This window comes from Cydia strobilella, chromosome 18, assembly GCF_947568885.1.
Source record: "Cydia strobilella chromosome 18, ilCydStro3.1, whole genome shotgun sequence".
NCBI classification, from domain to species: Eukaryota; Metazoa; Arthropoda; class Insecta; order Lepidoptera; family Tortricidae; genus Cydia; species Cydia strobilella.
Window position 1 is genome coordinate 12361558 of NC_086058.1, and position 23750 is coordinate 12385307.

At 37.6% G+C, this 23750-nt stretch overlaps 1 protein-coding gene across 1 annotated transcript; it reads right to left on the reverse strand.

Annotated features, from left to right (window-relative positions):
• Window positions 1–4991: 4991 nt before the first annotated feature.
• LOC134749762 (FAS-associated factor 1) lies at window positions 4992–19382 on the reverse strand. Its single transcript, XM_063684793.1, has 16 exons — window positions 19269–19382; window positions 18768–18836; window positions 17059–17182; window positions 16477–16602; window positions 15509–15680; window positions 15001–15151; window positions 14042–14161; window positions 12799–12925; window positions 12010–12155; window positions 11311–11465; window positions 10038–10174; window positions 9405–9567; window positions 8620–8716; window positions 7865–8005; window positions 6383–6460; window positions 4992–5217 (listed from the first exon to the last, which is right to left on the reverse strand). Exons 1-16 carry the CDS (start codon window positions 19305–19307, stop codon window positions 5137–5139), a joined length of 1926 nt encoding a protein of 641 aa, XP_063540863.1. The 5' UTR covers window positions 19308–19382; the 3' UTR covers window positions 4992–5136.
• Window positions 19383–23750: the final 4368 nt, after the last annotated feature.

Below are 23750 nucleotides of genomic sequence, written 5' to 3' on the forward strand. Positions count from 1 at the left end.
AATCTTGCTATCCGTTATAAATTATGTTAAGCTAATTTATATAAATATAACAGTGAATCACTGCTTAACAGGCGTTTTCCGATTTGTAGAAAAGGTATACGCGAATATTGGATGACATTTCCAAAGGCGTATTTTTTCGCGCGTTTTTGTTCTCGATTCCCATTGGTGTATTTACAAAACCATAGACATTATAATTATTTTTGGTCAATCAATGATAACGCAGAAGTAAAAATGACATCTTTGGAAATGTAACGGTACAAAAGCGAATGTGTTTCGACTATAGATGGCGCAGTTAGAAATCTGTGGTCAGCAAGCTTATATTTTAAAAGGACTGATTTGAAAAGGAGGATAATATAGTTCAAAAAGCAAACTATACCTATTCCGTAATTTGCTTCTACACATTTTCTGACGGTTTGTTTTACTTTCACAATAGAGTCGATATTTTGTGACAATTCTATAAAAATGCAGTACATTTTCATACGTATTATTGTTAACCTTTTGGACGCCAATGACCCACCGCAGGTCCAACGCCAAAGACCGATTAATCGGTCAAAGACCACAGAGCAACAAAGACCTACGTGCATGTACATAAAGTTCAATTTCAGTTTTGACACTTCGGCTTGACAGTGACAGCTTTTGTGTTTGACACGGCGTCGAAAAGGTTAAATGTTATGAAAACTGTACAACCTAGGGGTCAACAGCATTTTTAGCATATATGTTCCTGTTCATTTATGAGTTTTCAGAACAAGTACTCGTATTAAGTATGGTTCCGAGTGCTGGGCTCAACTGGCACGTTTATAAACGATCTTTAACTCGCCCACTTTATTATGTAAAGTATTGTAAAGCCCTAATTCCACGGAGTTTTTACCGCAGGTCAATTGCGGTTAAACCTTATGTTAACTTCACAACAAGTTTAAAAACATTTTAATTACATCTCTGACTCTCGGTTTTGCCGCAATGCCCGCAATGTTGTTCAAACAAGATATCATGATATGCATCACGAAACCAGCTAAAGCTACACCTTTTACCCTATTGGACGCCAATGGCACCTATGGCCCTATATACGCACCGTAGGTTCAACGTCAAAAACCGATTAATCGGTCATAGACCACAGAGCAACATAGACCTACGTGCATATGCATAAAGCTCAATTCCAGTTTTGACACTTCGGTGACGTGGCGTCGGGACTCTGGATGACAGCTTTTGTGTTTGACACAGCGTCGAAAAAATCGATGGCATATGCTGGTCATTCTGTCGGCCCAATTCTAACAATGCTTATAAGATGTCTTAGATGTCATAGCGATACCGATCTGTCAGTGTCAAAAGTGACGTTTTTGGTTAAAGAAATGTTACTTTTGACACTAACAGATCGGTATCATATCGCTGTGACATCTTATAAGCATTGTTCGGATTGCGCCGTACATTTTAAACAATAAATTTAACTAAAAGCATAATTTGAGACCTTATTGTCCCATCTAGATTTGTTTTACACCGTGTTTTGTTTGACGAAAACTTAAACTATACAGAACTTCAGCTAAAGCAGAGACTTTCCATATAGATTTTCGTACACTGACTCGCCTGTTGCTATCTCTAATGCACGCGCATAATTATATGTATAGCTGTCCCGCCCATGATGCCGGTTGTCAATGTCACTGTGCGAGCGTGACACCTATATAATAATGCGAGTGCAATAGAGACAGCAACAGGCGCGTCGATGTACGAAAATCTACGTGCAAAGCGTCTTTTCTTTATACATAATCGTACGGAAACTAAAATATGAATGATTTTAACAAATAGTTCTGACTTCTTATAATGCCCGGTAGTGGAACAAAATAAAAATTTACCTACCAAAATATTGTCTTCGGTTACCGCGATAGTTACTCATGAAATAAAACTATGAAAACGGATTATATCGCGTATATTGAATGAACGGGTGACACCCGTTGACCACGAACGCTGTAAAGGGTTCGAAACGTCGGGATGTATTATAAATTCAATATACGCGATATAATCCGTTTTCATAGTTTATTTCATTACTTACCAAAAGTTATACCTGCCTATTTAAATAACTGCGTCTGACCCTTGTGAATAACGCTGAATAAAATAACACTCATATTATTTAAAAAGTTAGTTTAGTCAAAGATAGATAGATATAACTCCGTTATAGATGGATACAGTCTAAGGAAAAAACGTGCCTCGAAAATCAAGAAAATTTGATTCTCGTTCAGAGGGCGCTACTAGCTTTGGCCTACTCGTATAGATGGCGTTGACGGTTTCGATTGTTATTTAACAATTTTAACGCATATCAGTGAAAGAACATGGGTCAAAATCATAAAAATTATTAATGCAAATAAAAAAAATCATTTATCCATATTTAAATACATTTTATCGTATTTTTATAAATCTTCATTTTTAGTTTTAAAGTGTGTCGATAGATGGCAGTGAATTTACTGGGGTTACAAAATTTACTATGACAGTACGCTACGCTCTAGTATAAGTTACTGTATGGTTTAGTAACTCCAATCTTATAGGTATTCTGGGTAACACAAGGGTCGGACCGGACACAAATTACATAGTTAAAACAAAAAAAGCACGTTTCTGTACTGACAACGCCTATTTATTTACAAATCAATTATAAATACTTCACTCATGTAACAATCATATACAATAAAAGCGCAAAGCTCAATAGAGCCATCGTTGAGCAATTTCAGGTACCCATCTCATTATATTGCATGCAATGGTGCCATCATTCGTGTTTTAGCGTCGCATTGTAAAAAATTGCGTTACTTTCGTTTGACATACCCTCATAAAGCCGGAGCCACACTCTCGACAAAACTACACGAGACGATTTTGCCGGTACATTTGCCGAGACTGTGCCAAACTGAAACCCGCTCCACACTCTCGACAAAACTACACGAGACTTGCCGAATACGATAGTGGAGAGTGAGTATTCGTCTATGTTCGTATGCCTTTAGTATGCGTCTGGCGGGAGCGCGCCGAGCGTGTAGAGGAATAGTTTTGCGCTAAGACAAAAATTCACGAGACCTCTTTGATGTTGGCCATTTTATCGACACGAAACGGAGACAACATGAATATACACAAGACAATACGAACATAGACAAATACTCACTCTACACTCTCGTATTCGGTAAGTCTGTAGTTTTGTCGAGTGTGGAGCGGGCTTAAGGCTTCACGGCCCTACGTGTAGTACTAAATACCTCAATCAAAGATAGATATAACTCCGTAAAAGATGGATACAGTCTAAGGAAAAAACGTGCCTCGAAAATCAAGAAAATTTGATTTTCGTTCAGAGGGCGCTACTAGCTTTGGCCTACTGTCGTATAGATGGCGTTGACGGTTTCGTTTGTTATTTAACAATTTTGACGCATATCAGTGAAAGAACATGGGTCAAACCATAAAAATAATTAATGCAAATAAAAAAAATCATTTATCCATATTTAAATACATTTTATCGTATTTTTATAAATCTTCATTTTTAGTTTTAAAGTGTGTCGACAGATGGCAGTGAATTTACTGGGGTTACAAAATTTACTATGACAGTACCGCTCTAGTATAAGTTACTCTATGCCTCAATGAAACTTAATCCATTTTCAATTGGAACAGTTTCATTTCTTTTGTTTCGTTCGATTTCATAATAAAAGAAATTCAAATATATCTCCTTCATTTCACATTCAACTGGCACTTTTTTATACGGTGGGCAAAATGAATATTTAGGCAAATACGATTGTGTTAAGCGGTAACCGGTTGATTTAATCGGATCGGGTTGGGTTTGGGTCGGTTGGGTTAATCGGGTATCTGATATTGCCCAATTATATGTATTGTTGTTTTTGACAACACACTAATTTAGGGACAATCACGGTCTTCAAAACAATTTTACAAAGAATTTTCTGACCGCGACTTACCTTGGTATAATCAATCTTTATCTTCTCAAGTAGGTAAAAAATCGTGTAAAGTTCCGAAAACAACTTGAAAATAAATATATCTGATCTCAAGCGTCAATGATATAAAATACCGATTTTAGATTGCTGTGTCAAAATGTAAAATCTGTATGATAATATTGATAGTAATGTATTTAAGTAAAGTCAGGTCACCTGCAATGATTAATGTCAATAGATAGTTAACATGTCCTCATCATAGTAGAAATTATTTGTAACAAAAATTGTTGAGAAAACTTTTTTTAAACTTGACAGTGAGGTTGGTAACTTGATAAGTTTAGTATTGTTTGGTGAACGTCAGATATTTCAGCAAAAGTAAATATTTTTCTCTGAACCCATTCTGATTGAGTGAGTACTATAAAAGAGGAAAAAAAACTTTTTTCATCTTGACCGTTTGCATGTTCAACATGAAAATAGTATTTTTTCCTAATCACGAATATAAGCATCAAAAAGTTTCTCAGATTGCAAGCTGTCTATATTATAATTATACCTAACCAGTCATAGTCATGTCTAATATTATGTATATATTTCGGAATCTATTTAACAAGGAATAAGACTCAAAACCAAGGCTCGGAACAGGTTTTTTTCCCAAAAACTTATAGAATTATTGAAAAAGGTGAAGTCTCCTTGAAAATTACAAGTATTTTGTAAGAGTAAGATAGTCACGTTTACTGCCTTTTCATCTCTATCACACGCCCTTAATTATATTGCCGTCTCGCCTATGATGCCGGCGGTCAATGACACTGTGCGACCGAAACAGCAGTATGCGCGTGCGAGAGAAAGGAAATGGCGGGTCAATACTGTACGAATTCTTCGCGCTTTGACGGACCTTATGTCTTTGCAATAAGGTTTAAAATTGTCCGTATATGATGGCGATCATGATACAATAATTGTTTTCATGATATAAAGTCTAATTTCACGAATTTTCGAATGAATGCCTGTAATACATAGCAGGAGTATAGCAGCATCATTGATTTTTTGCCGCTACTGTATCTCAAGGATAAACGTACTTTGCAAGTTCTGGTCATTAATTGTACAAGTTTTATATGAAAATCTGTATTGAAGAGGTTTTCCGCTCTATGCTGCAGTGCTGCCCCCTGGAAGTACAAATTTGCGCGGGAGTGTGCTTTTGGTACTGTATGTATATGTATAATTGTGTAGTGTGTATGTGTGTGTGTCTTCACCGTTCCTCCAGCATAAGTGTCTCCTGCGGGAACAGTTTCATCGCCTTTAGTGTACTGCTGTGAGATTCCATTGTTAACTGCAACAAAAAATAAACTTATGGTTCCGTACCCAAAGGGTAAAAACGGGACCCTATTACTAACACTCCGCTGTCCGTCTGTCTGTCACCAGACTGTATCTCATGAACCGTGATAGCTAGACAGTTGACATGTTCACAGGTGATGTATTTCCGTTGCCGCTACAACAACAAATACTAAAAAGTACGGAACCCTCAGTGGGCGAGTCCGACTCGCACTTGTCTGTTTTTTTTTTTACAATGTCACAGTATTTGACTTAGGAATTAGATTTGATTAAGGTCCATAGGTTGTTTGTGTGTGAACAAATGTACCAAACTATCCTCTACATAGGATTTTTTAGGGTTCCGTACCCAAAGGGTAAAAACGGGACCTCCTCTGTCCGTCTGTCTGTCAGACAAAGAAAGAGTGGTAACTTCATACATCAGTGCGCGCGCCTTATTTCGTAGTCGAAATCTAGCGTCAAGTAACGGAACTCTCAGTACTGCTACTCGACACTAGATGTCACATGTGTCGCGACTGACGAAAAGTGTATTGCTCATCAATTTATAACTAATATTAAAAGCAGTATGAGTTGAAAATAGAGTTCCGGTTACTCTGGTTATAATATTAGCTGAAAATCGTTGAGCATTAGACTTTTTATTTGCCGCGACATCTATTGTCGAATAGCAGTACTGAGAGTTCCGCTACATGACTACGAAACATAGAGTAACTTATACTAGAGCGGTACTGTCATAGTAAATTTTGTAACCCCAGTAAATTCACTGCCATCTGTCGACACACTTTAAAACTAAAAATGAAGATTTATAAAAATACGATAAAATGTATTTCAATATGGATAAATGATTTTTTTTATTTGCATTAATTATTTTTATGGTTTTGACCCATATTCTTTCACTGATATGCGTTAAAATTGTTAAATAAACGAAACCGTCAACGCCATCTATACGACAGTAGGCCAAAGCTAGTAGCGCCCTCTGAACGAGAATCGAATTTTCTTGATTTTCGAGGCACGTTTTTTCCTTAGCTATCCATCTATTACGGAGTTATATCTATCTTTGCTACGAAATAAACCGCGTTTTGGTAAGAAAACTGATGTATGGAGTCACCAGTCTTTCTTTACTTATATTTCTCTATGATTCACATGGAAAAGTAAAGAGCATAACTTACGTCTCTCCTAGGCCAGCTAGAGATCACTTTGTAGCTTTCCTTTGGAAAACCTTTTGATCCAAGGAAGTCAAATAATGCCTGAAAAGAGAAAAACAACATTAGGTTTTAATCTTATCGGTCATCTTAAATTGCAACCGTGTGAGAGTTTTTGTATAAAATGAGTTATCGTGATTATTTTTTCTGATGTTTTTATCGTCGCTAATCGTAACATCTAACGCTAAATTAACAATATCATTCAGGTTCAAGGGAAAATCGCACGGACCAATAAATTGCCTCGTATAAAAGTGGATCGCTTTATGCCCTTTCTACTATTACACTTCTCGTGCTCGTAAAGTTCGACTAAGTCGTGCGTAGACGACATAAAACTTGCTTATTGTTTTAGATAAAGTAAAATCATCTATTACGGTCCTTATTGACTTAGCAATAAAGTCCAAAATCTGCCATATAAACTGCCAGCCCTGCAGGGGCGCGCCCCGCGCCCCCGATACAACCGAGTACAAATTACTCTAGTCTTGAAGAAACCAGGGACCGGACAACCCTTTCCGCGATAAAACCCTTTCAATGGGCGACACTTAAACACGGCTAACACATTGAAAGACTTTCCCTTTTGAACTGCAAGCCCATTCATACCCTTACCTTTGACTAACCCTTACCGAAAAGCTAACCAAAAATAAGGCTAGCTCTTAATAAGGGTTACCCTTATCTTTAAGCGCTTTTTATAAAGGTTTCCCTTTGCGTGAAAGAGACAGGATTAGTATATATCTACGGTAGTGTATGAAAAGGAAAGAAAATACGTGCTAGTCAAAGAACGCCGCCGTCGCCGCCGACGATCGCTCGTATTCGAAGTAATGTGTGCTTTATGAACAAGGTAGACTTAAATTAGCACGCTTATATGCTAAAAGGGAAGCCCTTTATAAGGCTAACCCTTATAAGCAATATGCAAGGTGTTGTTGAGCGGATGATAAGGGTTTTGTAAGGGTATTTCGGCTACCGATTACTCAAATGTGATAGCTTTATATAAGGGTTTTTAAAAGCAAAACAAAGGGTTTCGTCTGGCAAAGGGTATGGTGAGTTAAGCCTTATGCAATACCCTTATAAAACCCCGATAAGGGATAGCGGGCCGGTCCCTGGAAGAAACACGATAAAATAACCTACAATATTAGATATTTTAGTGTATGTTACTCACAATCCAAGTGAAAAGTAGTGTATAACTCAGGCATAAATGTCAATTTTTATCCTCGACTATTTAGACAACTAAATTACCTCGTATAAGAATGAATCGCTTTATGCCCTTGTTGTACAATCTACTAATTTTTTAGGTGTAAGGCTTAGAACGCACTGCGATTAATTTCTTGCGGTTTCAGTATTTTAAGTGCATGCGCTTATGAAGCATGCCGTGCGTGACAGTATCTGCGGTTCTGAAACCGCAAAAAAAAAAAACGCAGTGCGTTCTCAGCCTAAGGTTTACGGTTTACGGTTTACCTCGAGCGCGTCCTCTCCGTTGAAGCGGCGCTCCAGACAGCTGTGGTGCGGCGGCGGGAGGCGGATCCTGATCCGCGTGACGTCACCCGCGTCCGCGGCGGGCTCGGCCGGCACGCGCGCCTGCGCGAGCGCGCGGTCCGCCTGCCCAATCAAAATCGATCTTATCCCACCGGTTTAAGGTATACAATTCATCGTATCGACATTGAGAATTTTAAATGATTATAGAGGACTTGTCAATCAACAGAACGATAACGTGGTTAGGATTATAATAAAACGTAATGATATTCTGAGAATCGATTCGTTTTTTCAAAAACCATGTTGATTTTTTTACTTTATTGTTTACACGGGCATTCATTATTAAATCCATAAGTATTAATTTAAACAGAAAAAAGTTTCACTTTTGTACGGTAACGCAACAGAAAAAAGTTTTCTCCCATACAAAAATCAGGAACACACCATTTTTGTATTTTTCTGCTGCGTTACCGTACATAATGTAACTTTTATCCGATCAAGTTGTTAATTTTAATGAGTTAATTCAATACTTATGGATCTAATAATGCCCGTGTAAATAAAAAAGTAAAAATCAACGTGGTTTTTGAAAAATCCATTTTTCTTTGCTAGGGAGTCTAAAACACGAAATCAGTGTTCTAAAAATTGATTACCGTCATCATCATCAGTACTTATAAGTTACTGTTCATTCGCTTTGGCACCGAATGACGAATGAAAGTTAAACTTGTACCAGTGCAATAGCTTACCTCCTTTTTAGCTGCTTCCATTTGTCTTTCAGACTCTGCTCTTTCTAATTCTTGATTTTTTTCTAGTTCCTGCTGCTTTTTCATTTGTTCTTTGGCTCTGAAATCATGAACACAATGACAACTTGGTTATAATAAATGAATACTACGGTTGGGATATGCCAGAAAAATAAGTTTCATTTGTGCGCGCGTAAGAAAACAACCCTAAAGACTTTTGAAGTCAGCTGCCGTACTGGTAAAAAGATTTGTATATATTTAAAAATATCATAACAAATGCCCAATGCGATAGTGTAGCAAAAGCAAATATTAACATATATACAGATGTGTGCAATAAAATAGCAGTCAATAGGAAAATGAAAATTAGGGGAAAACTATAACTTTAGATCAATATTGGATCTTTTTTCATAATTCTTCTGCATTACTTGACATTGTTTCAAAATGAACTGTAGTAAAGGTTACTTAAATAATATTGGAAGTATAATAAAAATATCATGAAAATCGGCTTTTTTACCACCTCGCGGAAATTCTTATAAGAAACGTAACAACCTATGAAAAACATATAATTGTGTACTATAATTGTAACTTGGTATCTTGTCTATTATTTCCAATCAAAGCTTTACATCTAAACCCATGTCATCCATTGATGCGCATCAAAGGGAATCGTCGGGTGGTTGCGTTGTACAGGCGATCATGTGGACGCTTGCACGATGATCTTGCCGATGATACTATTAACGATCATCGCCGATAGTGTAGAGGAGGCGTCGGGTAATAGAGATAACTGTACGTACCTGTCGGCCTCGAGACTGGCCTCGTATGCCTCGTCCTGCTCTAGCTTGACCTGCTGGCGGGCATCGCGTTCTCTTTCTAGTCTTGCGTCCTCGTCGCGTTGAGCTGCGAATCGTTCCAACGCTTCTACTAGGCCGCCTACTAGCTCTGATACGCCTACGTTGCCTGCAAACATAAATACGTAAGAAATAGGGATGTTGATTGTATTTAATAGTATATTACTACAGAGGCCGAGAAGTAAGGGGTTGCCGGCCGAACGTAGTGAGGTCGGATAGTTATGAGGCCGGCAACCCCTTTTCACGTCGAGGTATGTATAGTGCTTTTCTATGTGTATACACATGATGGATGAAATGGCGACAGCGGGTAAATTTTATAAAACAATCATAAGACCTGTCGTCATGTATGGATCAAAGTGTTGTTGACGGATGAAAAGAGATTGCATGTAGCGGAGATGAGAATGTTAAGATGGATGTGTGGCGTGACGAGAATAGATAGGATAAGGAATGAGTATATAAGAGGAAGCCTGAAAGTTGCACCCATAACTGAAAAAGTAAGGGCAAATCGCCTAGCGTGGTACGGGCATGTGATGCGGAGGGATGTTGGCCACGGAGTTCAGTACCCTGTACATTACTCACCGTTGATGACTGAGTAGATCTCGGTGTTGGAGCGCACTCGCATGATAATGACCAGCGCGGGCAGTCTCTCTACGGGGATACTGCGGATGGTCATGCTGGCCACGGGACCTAGTGCGTTGGCCACGGAGTTCAGTAACCTGTATACAACAAAGTTCAGTTCAGTTCAGTTTATTTATTGGTAAAAAATATTTTACAGGTCACACAGGTACATTTGAAATACGACAGTTATATATAATTAAATATGATTGATAAAATACATTGGTCAAAGTTTTCAATTTCTTAAATAATCATCGTGCAATAGTTGTCAATACAATAATATTTTAAATAATCTCTTTCATAAAATCATCAATAGAGTAACATGCTTGGTCAAGGAGTAGACATTTAAGTTTTTTATTAAATATTGAATCGCTTTCTGTAAATTTAATGTCATTAGGAATTTTGTTGTATATTTTTGGCCCGATAACACTGAGAGACTTTCGGGCCTTCGCGAGTCGTTGAGTAGGAGCGATTAGCATGGGTATTCTGCAGCTGTCTGCGTCGCGGGTACAGGTTTTTTTATATGCATCTAGGTTTGCTCTAACGTATTTGCATGCTTCTAATATATAAACGGCTGGCAGTGTTAATATCTTATGGGTCTTAAATAGTTCCTTGGCGGGGTGATCGAACGGTTTTTTGGAGATTACACGCAAAGCTCGTTTCTGTATTTTGAATTTTTACCTCCTAAAAGTCAAATTTCAAATATTTTAAAATGAAAATTTGCAAAGACGACAAAATAATCCCTCAAAATCTTTTTTTGTCCTCTTGACTGGTTTCTAAGTTAGGCCGTCGACAGCGGAATAAGACCCAAGCTACTGGTGTGTAATGCAGCTGATAAAGATTAGACCTTCAAGAAAACGTGACATGTTGTGTCAAGGGGGTGGGGGGAGTCACAAACATTATGACGTCACATTAAATTATTTTATTCACTGTACAGTTAAATAACAAGTTTTTGGAACGATAATCGTTTTTAATCGTTTAATTTTCTTTCCTAATCAGTTAGGTTATAAAATTAATAATTTCTTTTGTCAAAATATTTTGATAAAATATTAATAATACTTAATTCAATTTGCCGATTTCATTAAATAAATGTGACGTCACACCAGGGGAGAGAGGTTTGCAAAATGTGACCAAGTGTGACAAGGAGGGGGTGGGGGGGGGGGGGGGGGGGGGTCAAAAACCCTACAAATTCGTGTGACGTAATTAATGGATGAACCCTTATTTATAGTGTACATACATGTTATTGTTGTCAGGGTCCGTTAAATCCCAGCCATAGAGAACGAAGTTGTGGTTAAGCGTGTGTAGAACGGTTTCGCAGCCGAGTAATTGAGCGCAGAACACGTTGGCCAGCACGGATTGTTCGTGGTGCAGATATACGCCTAGGAGTTTACGCTGTGAACAATATTCTAAAGTTATTTACTGTCTACGTGAATTTTTTAAAATACTGTGTAATGTAGCATGTATGTGCGAATACAGCATAGGTTACAGATTATACTTGACCCGTCTAGTTCTCAGCTGGATAGCCGCGATTGATAGGGTTGCCAACAAATTTTGGAAAAAAAAATTGTTTTTACTTGTCAATATCATCGAATGTTTCAATTTTTTAAAAAGGAAAGTACAGTAGGTATTTGCCGTTCTGGATTACTTCATTTATAGTCCAAACAATTTAAGAGGCCCTTTGATTCGTGGGCAAAGTTGTTAAAAGTCGGCCGCCATCTTAAATTTGTTCATTTTATATCCGCTCGTGTTGAAAATCGATATATAGTTTGTCAAAGGACTGTCTCATTTCAAACATAGACAGAGAGAATCATACTATCTTTGTCTTACACTAGTACTAGCACCCAAAAGATAAGGATGAGTATAGTTTTTTTTTGTTCTTATTTACTGACAAGATTTGCTTGACCAACTATATGAAAACGCCTCCTATGAATCTAACCTCGCGCGCCGGCTGGAGGCAGGACTCCTTGATGGCGTCCTGCAGAGTCCCCTCGAAGAAGTGCGGCGTGTTGGGCCCGTAGCGCGCGCGGAAGCGTTCCGCGAACTCTATGCAACCTAGCGCCTCGTCTTCTACGTGTTCTGACACTACAAACAAATAAATTGTGTTAAGTTGCGATGCTCGGTTGAAGCTGTAAGTTGCGTGCAGTGTCAAATTATATGAGAAGAAAGCTAATGTCTATGGGACGTGAACATACGTCAGAATTATGTTACGTTTAAGACGAAAGAGGAGGACCCGCGCGATACAATTTCATACAAACGTAGTCCTCATTTTCCTCTCCGGATATTAATATTATTGAAAATATTTTGACATAATTCGTTGTATATCAACATTATCAACCACAGCTATGCCCCTACGTTTGTTTTTTTCGAACTTTTAATTATTATAAGTTAGAAGAATTTTTTTTTATGAAATCTGTTTTTCGCACCTAATTTTTACAATAATCAAAAAGTCAAACCTGTCCAATTTATCCAATATGTATTTGCGTCTCACATTTTGCTTAGTGAGAGAGTGAGACGCAGTGCACATTGGACCAAGAAATTGGAATACCAACCAGGTGGAATATCAACCTATGATCAAAATATGTAAAAATATTTTCCCTAATCTAGCTCTTTTAAGTAGTATACTACATATAGCGCGCGTTGTCCTCATCGATATATAGTCATAAGCGGATCAGTTTTACAAAGAAAGCAGAATGTTTTCACTCAAAAAAGGATAAAAAGCTCTTACTAAGTGGACGCAGTCTCTCCGAGTTCACTAGTTCGACAAACATGTCGTCTTCGCATGTGAATCCGTCACCGCTGTCTTCTATCTCTTCCACGGAACTGTTTTCACTGTCCGAACTCTCTACTACTATCTGCGAACATAATATAGAACAATATAAACTAAAACTGTAATCAACTTCACAAAACAGTTTATAATGGTTTCATTTTGTGGCCTTCATCAGTAGGTGCAATGCTCATCTATAAAAAAACGGCCAAGTGCGCGTCGGACTCGCCCACCGAGGGTTCCGTACTTTTTTGTATTTGTTGTTATAGCGGCAACTAAAATACATCATCTGTGAAAATTTCAACTGTGTAGCTATCACGGTTCATGAGATACAGCCTGGTGACAGACAGACGGACAGCGGAGTCTTAGTCATAGGGTCCCGTTTTTACCCTTTGGGTACGGAACCCTAAAAATATCCAAATCACTATTGTTGTGCCTATAATAAAAAATAATTAATCAAAAATTCTCCTCTCCTTGGAATTGTAAATTATAGTTATAGTTGTAGTTATAGTATATTGCAGTGCCCAACAGGGTTCACAAAGACCTAGCTTATAAGTTTACCACCTGTACAACTACTTTGTGAATTTGCAATAAAATATTGAGTATTGAGTAATATTTTAAGAGCTCCCTCAATTTCTTCAGAATCCCGCCGTCACACCAATTGTGGAGCCCCTTTCCTAAAACTTTTCTAACTAATTTGAAGAACTTTCTAAATAAATCCTTGTTTATGAAATCAAGGAACATTCATAAAAACAAGAGTGAGACGCAATGCACAATGGACAAATAAATTCGATCGGTGGAATACCATCCTAAGGCAAGCAAGGCAAGAGAGGAAATTTGGGTTTGAAGAGCAGATTGCAGTCGCACCCTAAAAACTATTTCCCACTCCAATTCTTGACTTTGGACTTAGTTAACAAGCCAGAGTAAACGCTAGGGCCCATTTCTCGTACGGTATTAGACTAATATTATTAGTCTTGGAACTGTTAAATCGTATGAATTTACAGGGGCCCATTTCTCGAACGGTATTAGTCTAATATTTTTAGTGTGTTGCTATGGTAACCTATACGATTTGACAGATCGTGGACTTATATTATTAGTCTAATACCGTTCAAGAAATGGGCCCTAGGACAACAGATAAATAATATTAGTCTTAAACCATTCGAGAAATGGACCCTAGGAAGATTTTTGTGAAAAGTGTAGTTACCCGCTTATATTCCTTTGTGGGTCCGCGCTTTACGGCAAGCTCGTGCTGCGGCATGTCGAGCCCCACCATGGCCAGCACGGTGTCGTCCAGACCCGTCACCACCGGCCATCCCGTCCACACCTGAACAACAAATGGGGCATTTTCTATGAAAAGGGACCTTATTGTCGATGGCGCTATAAATATTTATTCATTCTTTAAATCAACACTTAGAGTAGTTTCAAATGTTAACCATACAGGAGATATAAAAGGAGTCATTACAAAATTATTATAGTTTGGCCAGAGACTGTCTCATTTTAAACATAGAGATAATCGTAATCATAAGTATGATTCTCTCTGTCTATGTTTAAAATATCAATTAAACTACTGGAAACCCAGCTGGTGTCTGACAGGAATGTCAGTGGGTGAGACGTTTTTCGTGGTTTTTCGCTTCTTGCACTGTCTAAGTGCCAAGGTACCTGAACGTGTAGCCCTTACATCTTCGTTATTAGGTCTTAGAATACTGTGTACAACGTATTGGGACTTAACTGATGTCTGACAGGTATGTCAGTGAGTGAGAATATGTCGTTCTTCGCTTCTTGCCCTGTCTAAGTGCCAAGGTACCTGAACGTGTAGCCCTTACATCTTCGTTATTAGGTCTTAGAATGCAGTGTCTACGTATTGGGGACACACCTGGTGTCTGACAGGAATGTCAGTGAGTGAGAATATGTCGTTCTTCACTTCTTGTCCTGTCTAAGTGCCAAGGTATCTGAATGTGTAGCCCTTACATTTTCGTTATTAGGTCTTAGAATACTGTAAACAATGTATTGGGACTCACCTGGTGTCTGACAGGAATGCTGGTGAGTGAGAATGTCATTCTTCACTTCTTGCACTGTCAAAGTGCCAGGTATCTGAACGTGTAGCCCTTACATCTTCGTTCTTTAGGTCTTAGAATACAGTGTTTACAACGTATTGGGACTCACCTGGTGTCTGACAGGAATGTCAGTGAGTGAGAATATGTCGTTCTTCACTTCTTGCACTGTCTTCGTGCCAGGGTACTTGAGAGTGTAGTCTTTGCCGACGTCTTCGTGCTTCACGTGCAAGACGTATGTGTTCGTCAGACGTTCCGCCACTCTGGAAAGAACAAGTAAATTTAATTAGTCTGGCAAACCAAATTTGTCAGTAAATAAGTACAAAAGAACTATACTCTTCCCTTTCTTTCGGGTGCTAGTACTAGCGTAAGACAAAGACAGTATGATTCTCTATGTTTGAAATGAGACAGGCCCTGGACAAACTATAGTCATTCAACTTCAAGTGAAGGGTACACGGAAAGAACATCCAAAGGCGGCTCGTGACTATGTATTTTGCGTGTTTACTTACAGTAAAAAAAAAAAAAACTACACAATCTTACCTGTCGCAAAATACCTACAGATTCGATTTTGGTCCACCCGGTCATTGAACTCTAAAGAATCCAATGTTTTACGAACTTACTCATCATCCGGCATGAGTTCATCTGCCTGTTTGAGCCGTAACACAGTGTTAGGCTGCAGACCGAGCCCTCCTAATGCAGCGCTTGAGGTTGCTCGAGACCCGCCAAGTCCAGAGATCTGTTGCCGGCACACTGGAACTCCGCAGACCAATTCTAACCGCTTCTTTAAGTCATCTGTGAACAAGTAAAACATTTTGATAAATATTAGCAAATTGCAAAAAAATATCTTCTTAGATTGGTTTAGCATTAAACCTACTTGTTAGCGTTTAACATAGACAAAAATTCACTTGTGAAATAAACGATTTAAACGGATTATATCGCGTGTAAATACATCCCAAGGTTTTGAACCCTTTACAGCGTCAGTGTACTCAGTGTCAACGGGTGACGGGGGTTTAAATAGTTTTACAGTACATATGGTGCTACTTTCTCGCACTAGTGCGTCAAATAGCACTTTTCGTGCATATGTCGATAGTCTAAAGGGTCATATGTGTTGTAAAACGTTGTACGATACACGTGCGAATAGGTAATTCGCAACTCGTGTCGATTTAAAACACTCCCTGCGGTCGTGTTTTAATTCAGGGGTCGGCGACCTTTTAGCAGCCAAGTTAACGAAGTTGACGCGGGCCGCACTTTGTTAATATTTATGACTTTATGAGGTCAAAAGAGATGAGGATGAGGTTTGTCAAAATTACATACAAAATAGCCAGTGAGGCCTGTTGCCGACCCCTGTTTTAATTTATCGCCACTCGTTTCGAATTTCCTCTTTTCCGCACTTGTATCGTAAATAACTATTATTTCATGAATAACTATCGCGGTAACCGAAGACAAAATTAAAAATTTACTTTTTTTTTACCACTTTATTCTAAGAAGAACTGACAGAAAATGTGATAGATCAGTAGATCACTGATAAAACCGGAAAAACCAGTTAAAAATTATTATTACATAACATGACAATAACGGAAATACTTACTGACTGTGGCTGCTCCGGACATTTTGATATCATGCATTTTATTGTTATAGTGTACTTGCAGCTCTACCAAACTAGTGTAACTATTTCTAGGTGATGAGGTTGAAGCTTGGCTACTGTCTTCTGGATCTGAAATAAAAGATAAATAAAAAAAAAATATTAGTGTACAGAAGGTCCTACAGATTAGGGCACGTACAGACACACTTTTTTATATAAATATTCACCTAAACAAAATTTTCCTAGTAAACCTTGAACTAAAGTATTTTATTCGATTAATCAGTATATTAGAGGCATGTGTATTGGGATGTGCATGATGATGGATGTATCATTGTCCACACTTTTAACAGAGCATTCGTAAATCCAATCTCATGCACAAAGATATTTAATCAAATCTTTTTTCTTTTTAGGCAACCAAGACCCACAGACACGTTTTTCTGCTGCGTCACCTATTTCTGTATAGGATTTGGCAAATTCTTCTGAGTCCGAGCTTGCGATAATTTCCAACAGCGGTCGCGGCCCGTACGCACGGCGATATATTCGACAAAGTGGCCGAATATTGGTGGCATCACTAGTAGGTATACATACCGGGTGGGCGCGTTTTTGGGGTTATCACAGATATGTCGTCGTCTATCATCTCGACGTCCACGTCGTTGTTGTCGCCTCGCGCTGGCCGGCTGCCGTCCTGCGGCATCACTCTGTTGATGGCTGACTGGAATAAAAAAAAAAATTGTTAACGTTTTTAGGCAAAAGGTGCATCATTGTTGGTAGTAGACAAAGAGGATATATAAGATAGAGTGGTACAGTCATAGTAAATTTTGTAACCACTGTAAATTCACTGCCATCTATCGACATACTTTAAAACTAAAAATGAAGATTTATAAAAATACATTCAAATATATTTAAATATGGATAAATGATTTTTTTATTTGCATTATTTTTTTTATATGATTTTGACCCATGTTCTTTCACTGATATGCGTTAAAATTAACTTCCTAAACCATAGAGTAACTTATACGTACTATGCCTTAAACAGTTTATTGACAAGTTTTCACTATGACATTGATGCATCAAGGCGGTTTGTTTACAGGTGGCCTACCGCGAAACGCGAAAATCGATATTTCGTTATATGGCTATATGCCTATCGATCGAATATGCAAGAGTGATAGAGAGGAAGAAACCGAACTTTAGATTTTCGTGTTTCGAGGTAGGACCTGTGATTGTGCTAGTGACGCCCCCTACGCAGAGTTTTGTGTAATATGGCGCGAAGTGATTTCTTATGAACAAAGTTTTAATACTTGGTTGTTTCTAAATGCTTTTTAACAGTATTAGTGCCGATGACAACAACTACAATAAGTATAATTTTGCTTTTATTTCACACTAGCGACTTGCCCCGGCTTCGCACGTGTGCAGTGCTGATGTATTATACATAGAGACAGACATCCATCCAGACAGCAGGAAGCGACTTTGTTTTATACTATGTAGTGATAACGGCAACATAGGTAGAGATCCTGCCTATGAAGCTCTAGGTCTAGATATTGTGTTATCATGTCCCTGTTGAAAACAGGTTCATCCAAAGGCTTCTGTTCCTCGCCAAGCGCATGGCCTCGTGCAGTTTTAATTTAATTGCTTAGGTGCAGTAATTTGAGCACACCATCTAGCAGCAGGGGGAGGGCTCTGAGGTCTTGTGACTTCAACTTTGCCCGTCATTATAACTCTCTTCAGGCTATATAGGAAGCTTCATGTCTCATTTTGACAAATCAAAATTGCATTTGTCTTGGCAAGTTTTTATTTGTAGGTGGCAATAGGTAATTTTAGAAAATGTTGTAAACTTATCAGACTGAAGTCTAATTAGTGCTATCATATTTTTGTCTATCACTAAGGCTTAGAACGCACTGCGGTTTCAGTTTTTTAAGTGCGTGTGCTTATGAAGCATGCCGTACGTTACACTTTTTGCGGTTCTGAAACCGCAATAAAATAATCAAAGTGCATTCTCAGCCTAACACTTGGTTACTCTTGCTTGGCTCTTGGTAGGCTTGGTTGGTTTGTTACCATTGGCAATTTTATCTTATCCTTTGTTGTAAATAAATACTCAATGTTTATCGAATTAAATGGTCAGTTAAATGTTGATAATGGTAGCCAGTCACAAATAACATGCTGGGCTTTATGCAACAAAATGCAATATTAAAATTACTGCTATTTATCAAACAATTATGTTTGTGAGACAACAATCCTGATGCAACTATTTGGAATTGTTTTTATTTGAGAATTGCACATATAAATAAACATTTACTTACAAGTAAGTCCCAGTTTGCCTCCTCCAAGTGATATATCGCCTCTGCAACATCTTCTATTGCTGTAATTCCCTACAAACAAACAAATATGTAAACCACAACAAAGAACACAAAGGAATTTAGGAGGAAATGTGCAAAACAAGCGTGTTGCCATAAAGATATGTTAACTATAATTATAGTTACGCAGTTACGAGCAAATTAACCTTGTGGAAACAACCACTAACGAGAATTTTTGTTACAATTATGGAAAACAAGAAAAATGTAGCATTTCACCACAAACGTACTTCTGTCAGATTTTCAATCTTACACTACCGAAAGCAAGCATTACAAGGGTAATAATAAGTAAATAACAATTGAAAAATATTGGGAAACGAGAAAAGCACAAAGAGGTAAAGAAGAATTCACAGTCACTGTTGTTGTTAATCACATAACCTGATCACAACGAACATAGTCAAGTTTTACTCACTGATTATTGTGAATTTAGATATAAAATAGCGTATTCACCTGGAAGTTTGCTAAAATTTCTTCTCTATTTTCTGCCATTCTGGTATAATATTGAGCTCAAAAATGCTATGACATTTACAATTGCAGACAAATCACTCAAACTTGAAAAAAAAATTAGCGACTATAGCCAATCTAGAATTTTATTGCCAGATCTAGTTGTTTTTTTTATCATAGACAAGAAGGAATGGGATGAAATAATAATTTTATAAATGTTAATTATTGGTTTGCTTGTTGCTATCGATAAATGTGTCTATTTGATTATTTAATTTCTATAAGTAACAATTATCATCATCAAAAAGGATTAATATAAAAATTATCATTTTTCAATGCTGGCAACTAGCCTAGCGCGCCAAGTTCAAAATGTATTTTTTTTTCTTATCATTTTCGCGCAACTTCTTTTGTTTCACTTTTGGTTATAAGGCCTCATACGCACGAGCGCTTTTTCGACGCGCGTTAACAAAGCGTTTGAATGGCACAAATGGAGACATGTGTATTTTTTCACACGATGGCGGTAGCGCTTTTTATCAAGCGTTGTTGGATTTTCAACTCTAAGCCTTGGTCTTTAAATCGAACTTAGCGTGCGGGCAGATTCAAGCGCTTTTTTAACGCGCGTTGAAAAAGCGCTCGTGTATATATAGGGTCACTTTTAGTTTGTCAAAGGACTGTCTCATTTCAAACATAGACAGAGATAATCATACTATCTTTGTCTTACACTAGTACTAGCACCCAAAAGAATAGGATGAGTATAGTTTTTTTTTGTTCTTATTTACTGACAATTAGGTTTATGTTATTTTGTGACTTTTTCCAATGACGATGATAGACTATACATATATTATTAAACTCTTTGATGATAGATGTATTGTGTTATATTGTGTGATATTGTGTATGTCATAAATTGTAACATGTGTAAATATTGAAAATATTACTTAGAAAATAGAGTTAGACCAAGATTAGTCTGCAACGATTTTAAACGTCAAACTTCTATGAAATTATGACGTATAAATAACACTTGCACTGCGTGTGCTCTCAAAATCGTGATGCTCTGCTAGCGCGTAGGCATAGAACCGTGCTCGTCAATAGTGCGTGCTCTCAACCATCGCATTACCATCTTGCTGGTCCAGCGCTGGGCCATCGTGTAGAGCAGCCATGAGAGCATGCACTACCTATTATACTTACTTTACTCTTTGGCACGCACTATGGAATGGGAAACGTGTAGATGCGTATGCACCATCGCTGGCCCACTACCTTTGATGTGCGGACGAAAAACCGACACCGTCGCCATCCTATCGCCAGTGAATTTATTATGTACCCATGTTAAAAACAGAAGATTCAGACCGAGCTACAGGGCTATAACCACGAAAATCGAAGTTCGCAAATTGCGGGCATCTTTCTCTTTCACTCTAATTACGCCTTCATTAGAGTAAAAGAGAAAAATCCCCGCAATTTGCGAATTTCGATTTTCGCGGTAGAGTCTCAGGACTACTATAACTGAATCGATTTTGATAGAACACTGTGCAAGTGTTTGAAGTGTTACCTTAATAGAAGTTGACGTTTAAAATAACACTTGCACAGTCTGTGCTATCAAAATTGCTTCAGGGTTAGCTTGGCCTGACTAGCAGGTTTGGGACTAAAGGAGCTCTATGGAAAATTTTTAGGGTCCCCTCCCTAAATCTACCCTCATTGAGTGCAAGCACATCACAATTATTATTTAAACTAATTTTTTAAATAATAATAATAAATATTCTTTATTTGCTTAAAATATGTAAGGTACAATGATATGGTAAGGATAACATATATCTGTACTTAAACATATTTTTTAATACAGTTGCTCAAAAAGTGCTACTTTACGTAGCTGTTTAGCGTGCGGAAAGTTGGTTTTCGCGAATTAGTGCTTTTTACTTTTCCAATTTTTTTTAAAATTTATACTTGTTCCAATTCATGACTACTTTTATTGATGAGTGTTAACATTAGTTTCCTTTAAACGTCGTAATCAACATAAAAACCTACTGTTAATGTAAGAATACGAAAAATATACATATTTTATAATTTAATTACTTACCTCATCATCATTATAACATGTTTATTTTTTAATATTGAATATTGAAAAACCGTTCTTAATAAGTTGTCTGAATGGAACGGAATAGCTGCCGAAACGCCTGTCAAAGAAGAGGCGTTTTTTCTTACTTTTACTACCTACTAAGAGGCGTTTTAAGTTTCCAAAGTTTTTATTCCTTACTTGTTGTTTTTATTATTTTTTCGCAACTGTATTAAAAAACGTCATTCGATACACGTGCGGAAATGTACTATTGCTAGTTTAGCATGCAAATGTACACTTAACTAAACTAAACTAAATACCTACCTAACTTCTTCTCAATATTATCTAACATGGATTTATCACCTATAAATCAGTTTTCCTAGTGATATCTATTCACAACCAAAATAACAAATTAGGAGTTTTGTTTTCCAGCCCATATGACCCAAATAAAGCGGCATGTGGTGCGTGCGCGCGTCAGTCAGTGGACAGTCGATGCGCGCTCCGCTTGTGCGCACGCGTCGGTAACCGCGAAACCAGTGCGCGCGCGGACTGTGCTCGATTTCAGTAGGCACCGGTAAGTTTCAATATACCAAGTAGCAACAACTATTATGGGCAAAGAGTCTGGTCGAGTTATTTGCCACACATCTTAAATAGTCTTCCTAGAGATATAATAGATAATTTAGAAGAGGGTAAGCCCCATAAAATTAAAATCATGATAAAAAAGCACTGCCTGAATATTTAAGTTAACCTCATAATTGTTATATATAGCATATTATACGTGTTAAATGAATAAATAAATAGTAATAATATAAATGTAATAGAAATATTAGAATTAAGACCATACTTAGCATACAATCTATTAGAATGTAGATTAGGCTAAGTCTGTAAATAGTCTTTGTAATCTTTTTTGAAATAAACAGTTTAAATTTTTTTTTTTTTTTTTTTAAGTTTAAATTTTGGCCTATAATTATGGTATGAAATATTATTTCACAATAATGGAAAAATTGTGAAAATAATAACGGTCTCCTAGACTAGTCGGCAGTGACGGCCTACGAAACAGTCCCGGGTTCGAATCCTGGTAAGGGCATTTATTTGTAAGTTTATCACGAATATTCCAGACTTATGTATATTATGAAATTAGGTATTTATCGATATACCTAAGTATTTTTATCGTCACCTGTACCTTGTACCCATCATAATAGGAGTTTTGTTTAGTTTGAGGCTAGGTCGATCTGTGTAAGACTGTCCCCTAAATCTGGGGGCATGACAGTGCCCCCGCCAGGTCGAGCAAAGCGAAGCGCAAGGGCACTACCTACCTTTTCTCGGAGCTCTTCGTCGTTTTTTGAACCCTCATAACTTGGGTTTGGACATGTTTGGATTACACCAGATAAACAAAATTCTCGGGATATGATGCCAATAGTGGACTTATTAAGCATAAAAATTTTCAATTGCATAGCTCTTATACTTTATTCATATCTAAAAAAACCCCGATTTCTTCACTCACTCATTCACTCACTTATCAAAACCCTTAGGGTACTTCCTCAAGTGCTAAGAAGCTGAAATTTGGTATGTATGATAATCTTAGTACACAAACAACAAAAAAATTCATTTTTTTTTAATTTTTAGCTCCTAAGGGGGTGAAAAGGGGGGTGAAATTTTGTATGGAAAATCAATAACCGCTTTACTGATTTAGTTAAAATTTGGTATGTAGATAGTTTTTGTTATGGGGAATGATATATAATAGCTTTCAACCACAAAATCACCCTGTAAGGGTGATAAGGGGGTGGAAAAGGGCGTAATCAGTAAAAAGCAGATTGTATGCCTCCAGATACGAAATTTCAGGATTTTTAATATTAAATTACCCCCACCCCCAACCCTTTAGATTAGGGGATGGAAGATTGTCATAAGCAACTTACAAAAAGAAGTGAAATCCCACCAAAAATATTTCATGTAAAATGTTGCCAAGACGAAACCATAAGGCTCGCACTGTCAAAAAGTTATCAGATCTTTTGTAGAGCCAAGCTTCTAACTCTACAGGCCCTAACTTCACAAACTCTACACCTTAGTTAAAATGTTGATGCTGACTGACTCCCAATGATCTCCACAAGTCCCAAGTTTTCTTCCGAACAGGGCAATAAACGCGAGCCACTTCTTTTGTTCGTCTAATTTGCCTCTCTTTCAACCTACTTAGTCATTCGTCATATACTACCTACCGACACTTAGCCTATCTATGCTATCCTGCTGTCACCTAGCTATACTGCCCATGCTAGACTGCTTATCAGTCCAATTTAATTACCTACTCTAATCATTAATTTGATGTGCAATGCTCGGTGGAGTTAAATCTGGGTGATCATTTTTTTCTCGTCACCCGTTGTCATAGTAACATTCCCCTGGTCCACTCTTTAACCTCTTGTTTGATGATAAGGATTTGTAAATACGAATGATAA

Bases quoted from the DNA above. Each gene is read 5' to 3' on its own strand.
- LOC134749762 (XM_063684793.1), bottom strand. From the start codon at position 19,307: ATGGCAGAAAATAGAGAAGAAATTTTAGCAAACTTCCAG. The intron at 11,466-12,009 runs GTTAGATTCATA...TATTGTTCACAG, and splicing joins GCCTCCAGCCGGCGCGCGAG to CGTAAACTCCTAGGCGTATA. The intron at 8,006-8,619 runs GTAAGCTATTGC...TTGATTGGGCAG, and splicing joins TGGAAGCAGCTAAAAAGGAG to GCGGACCGCGCGCTCGCGCA.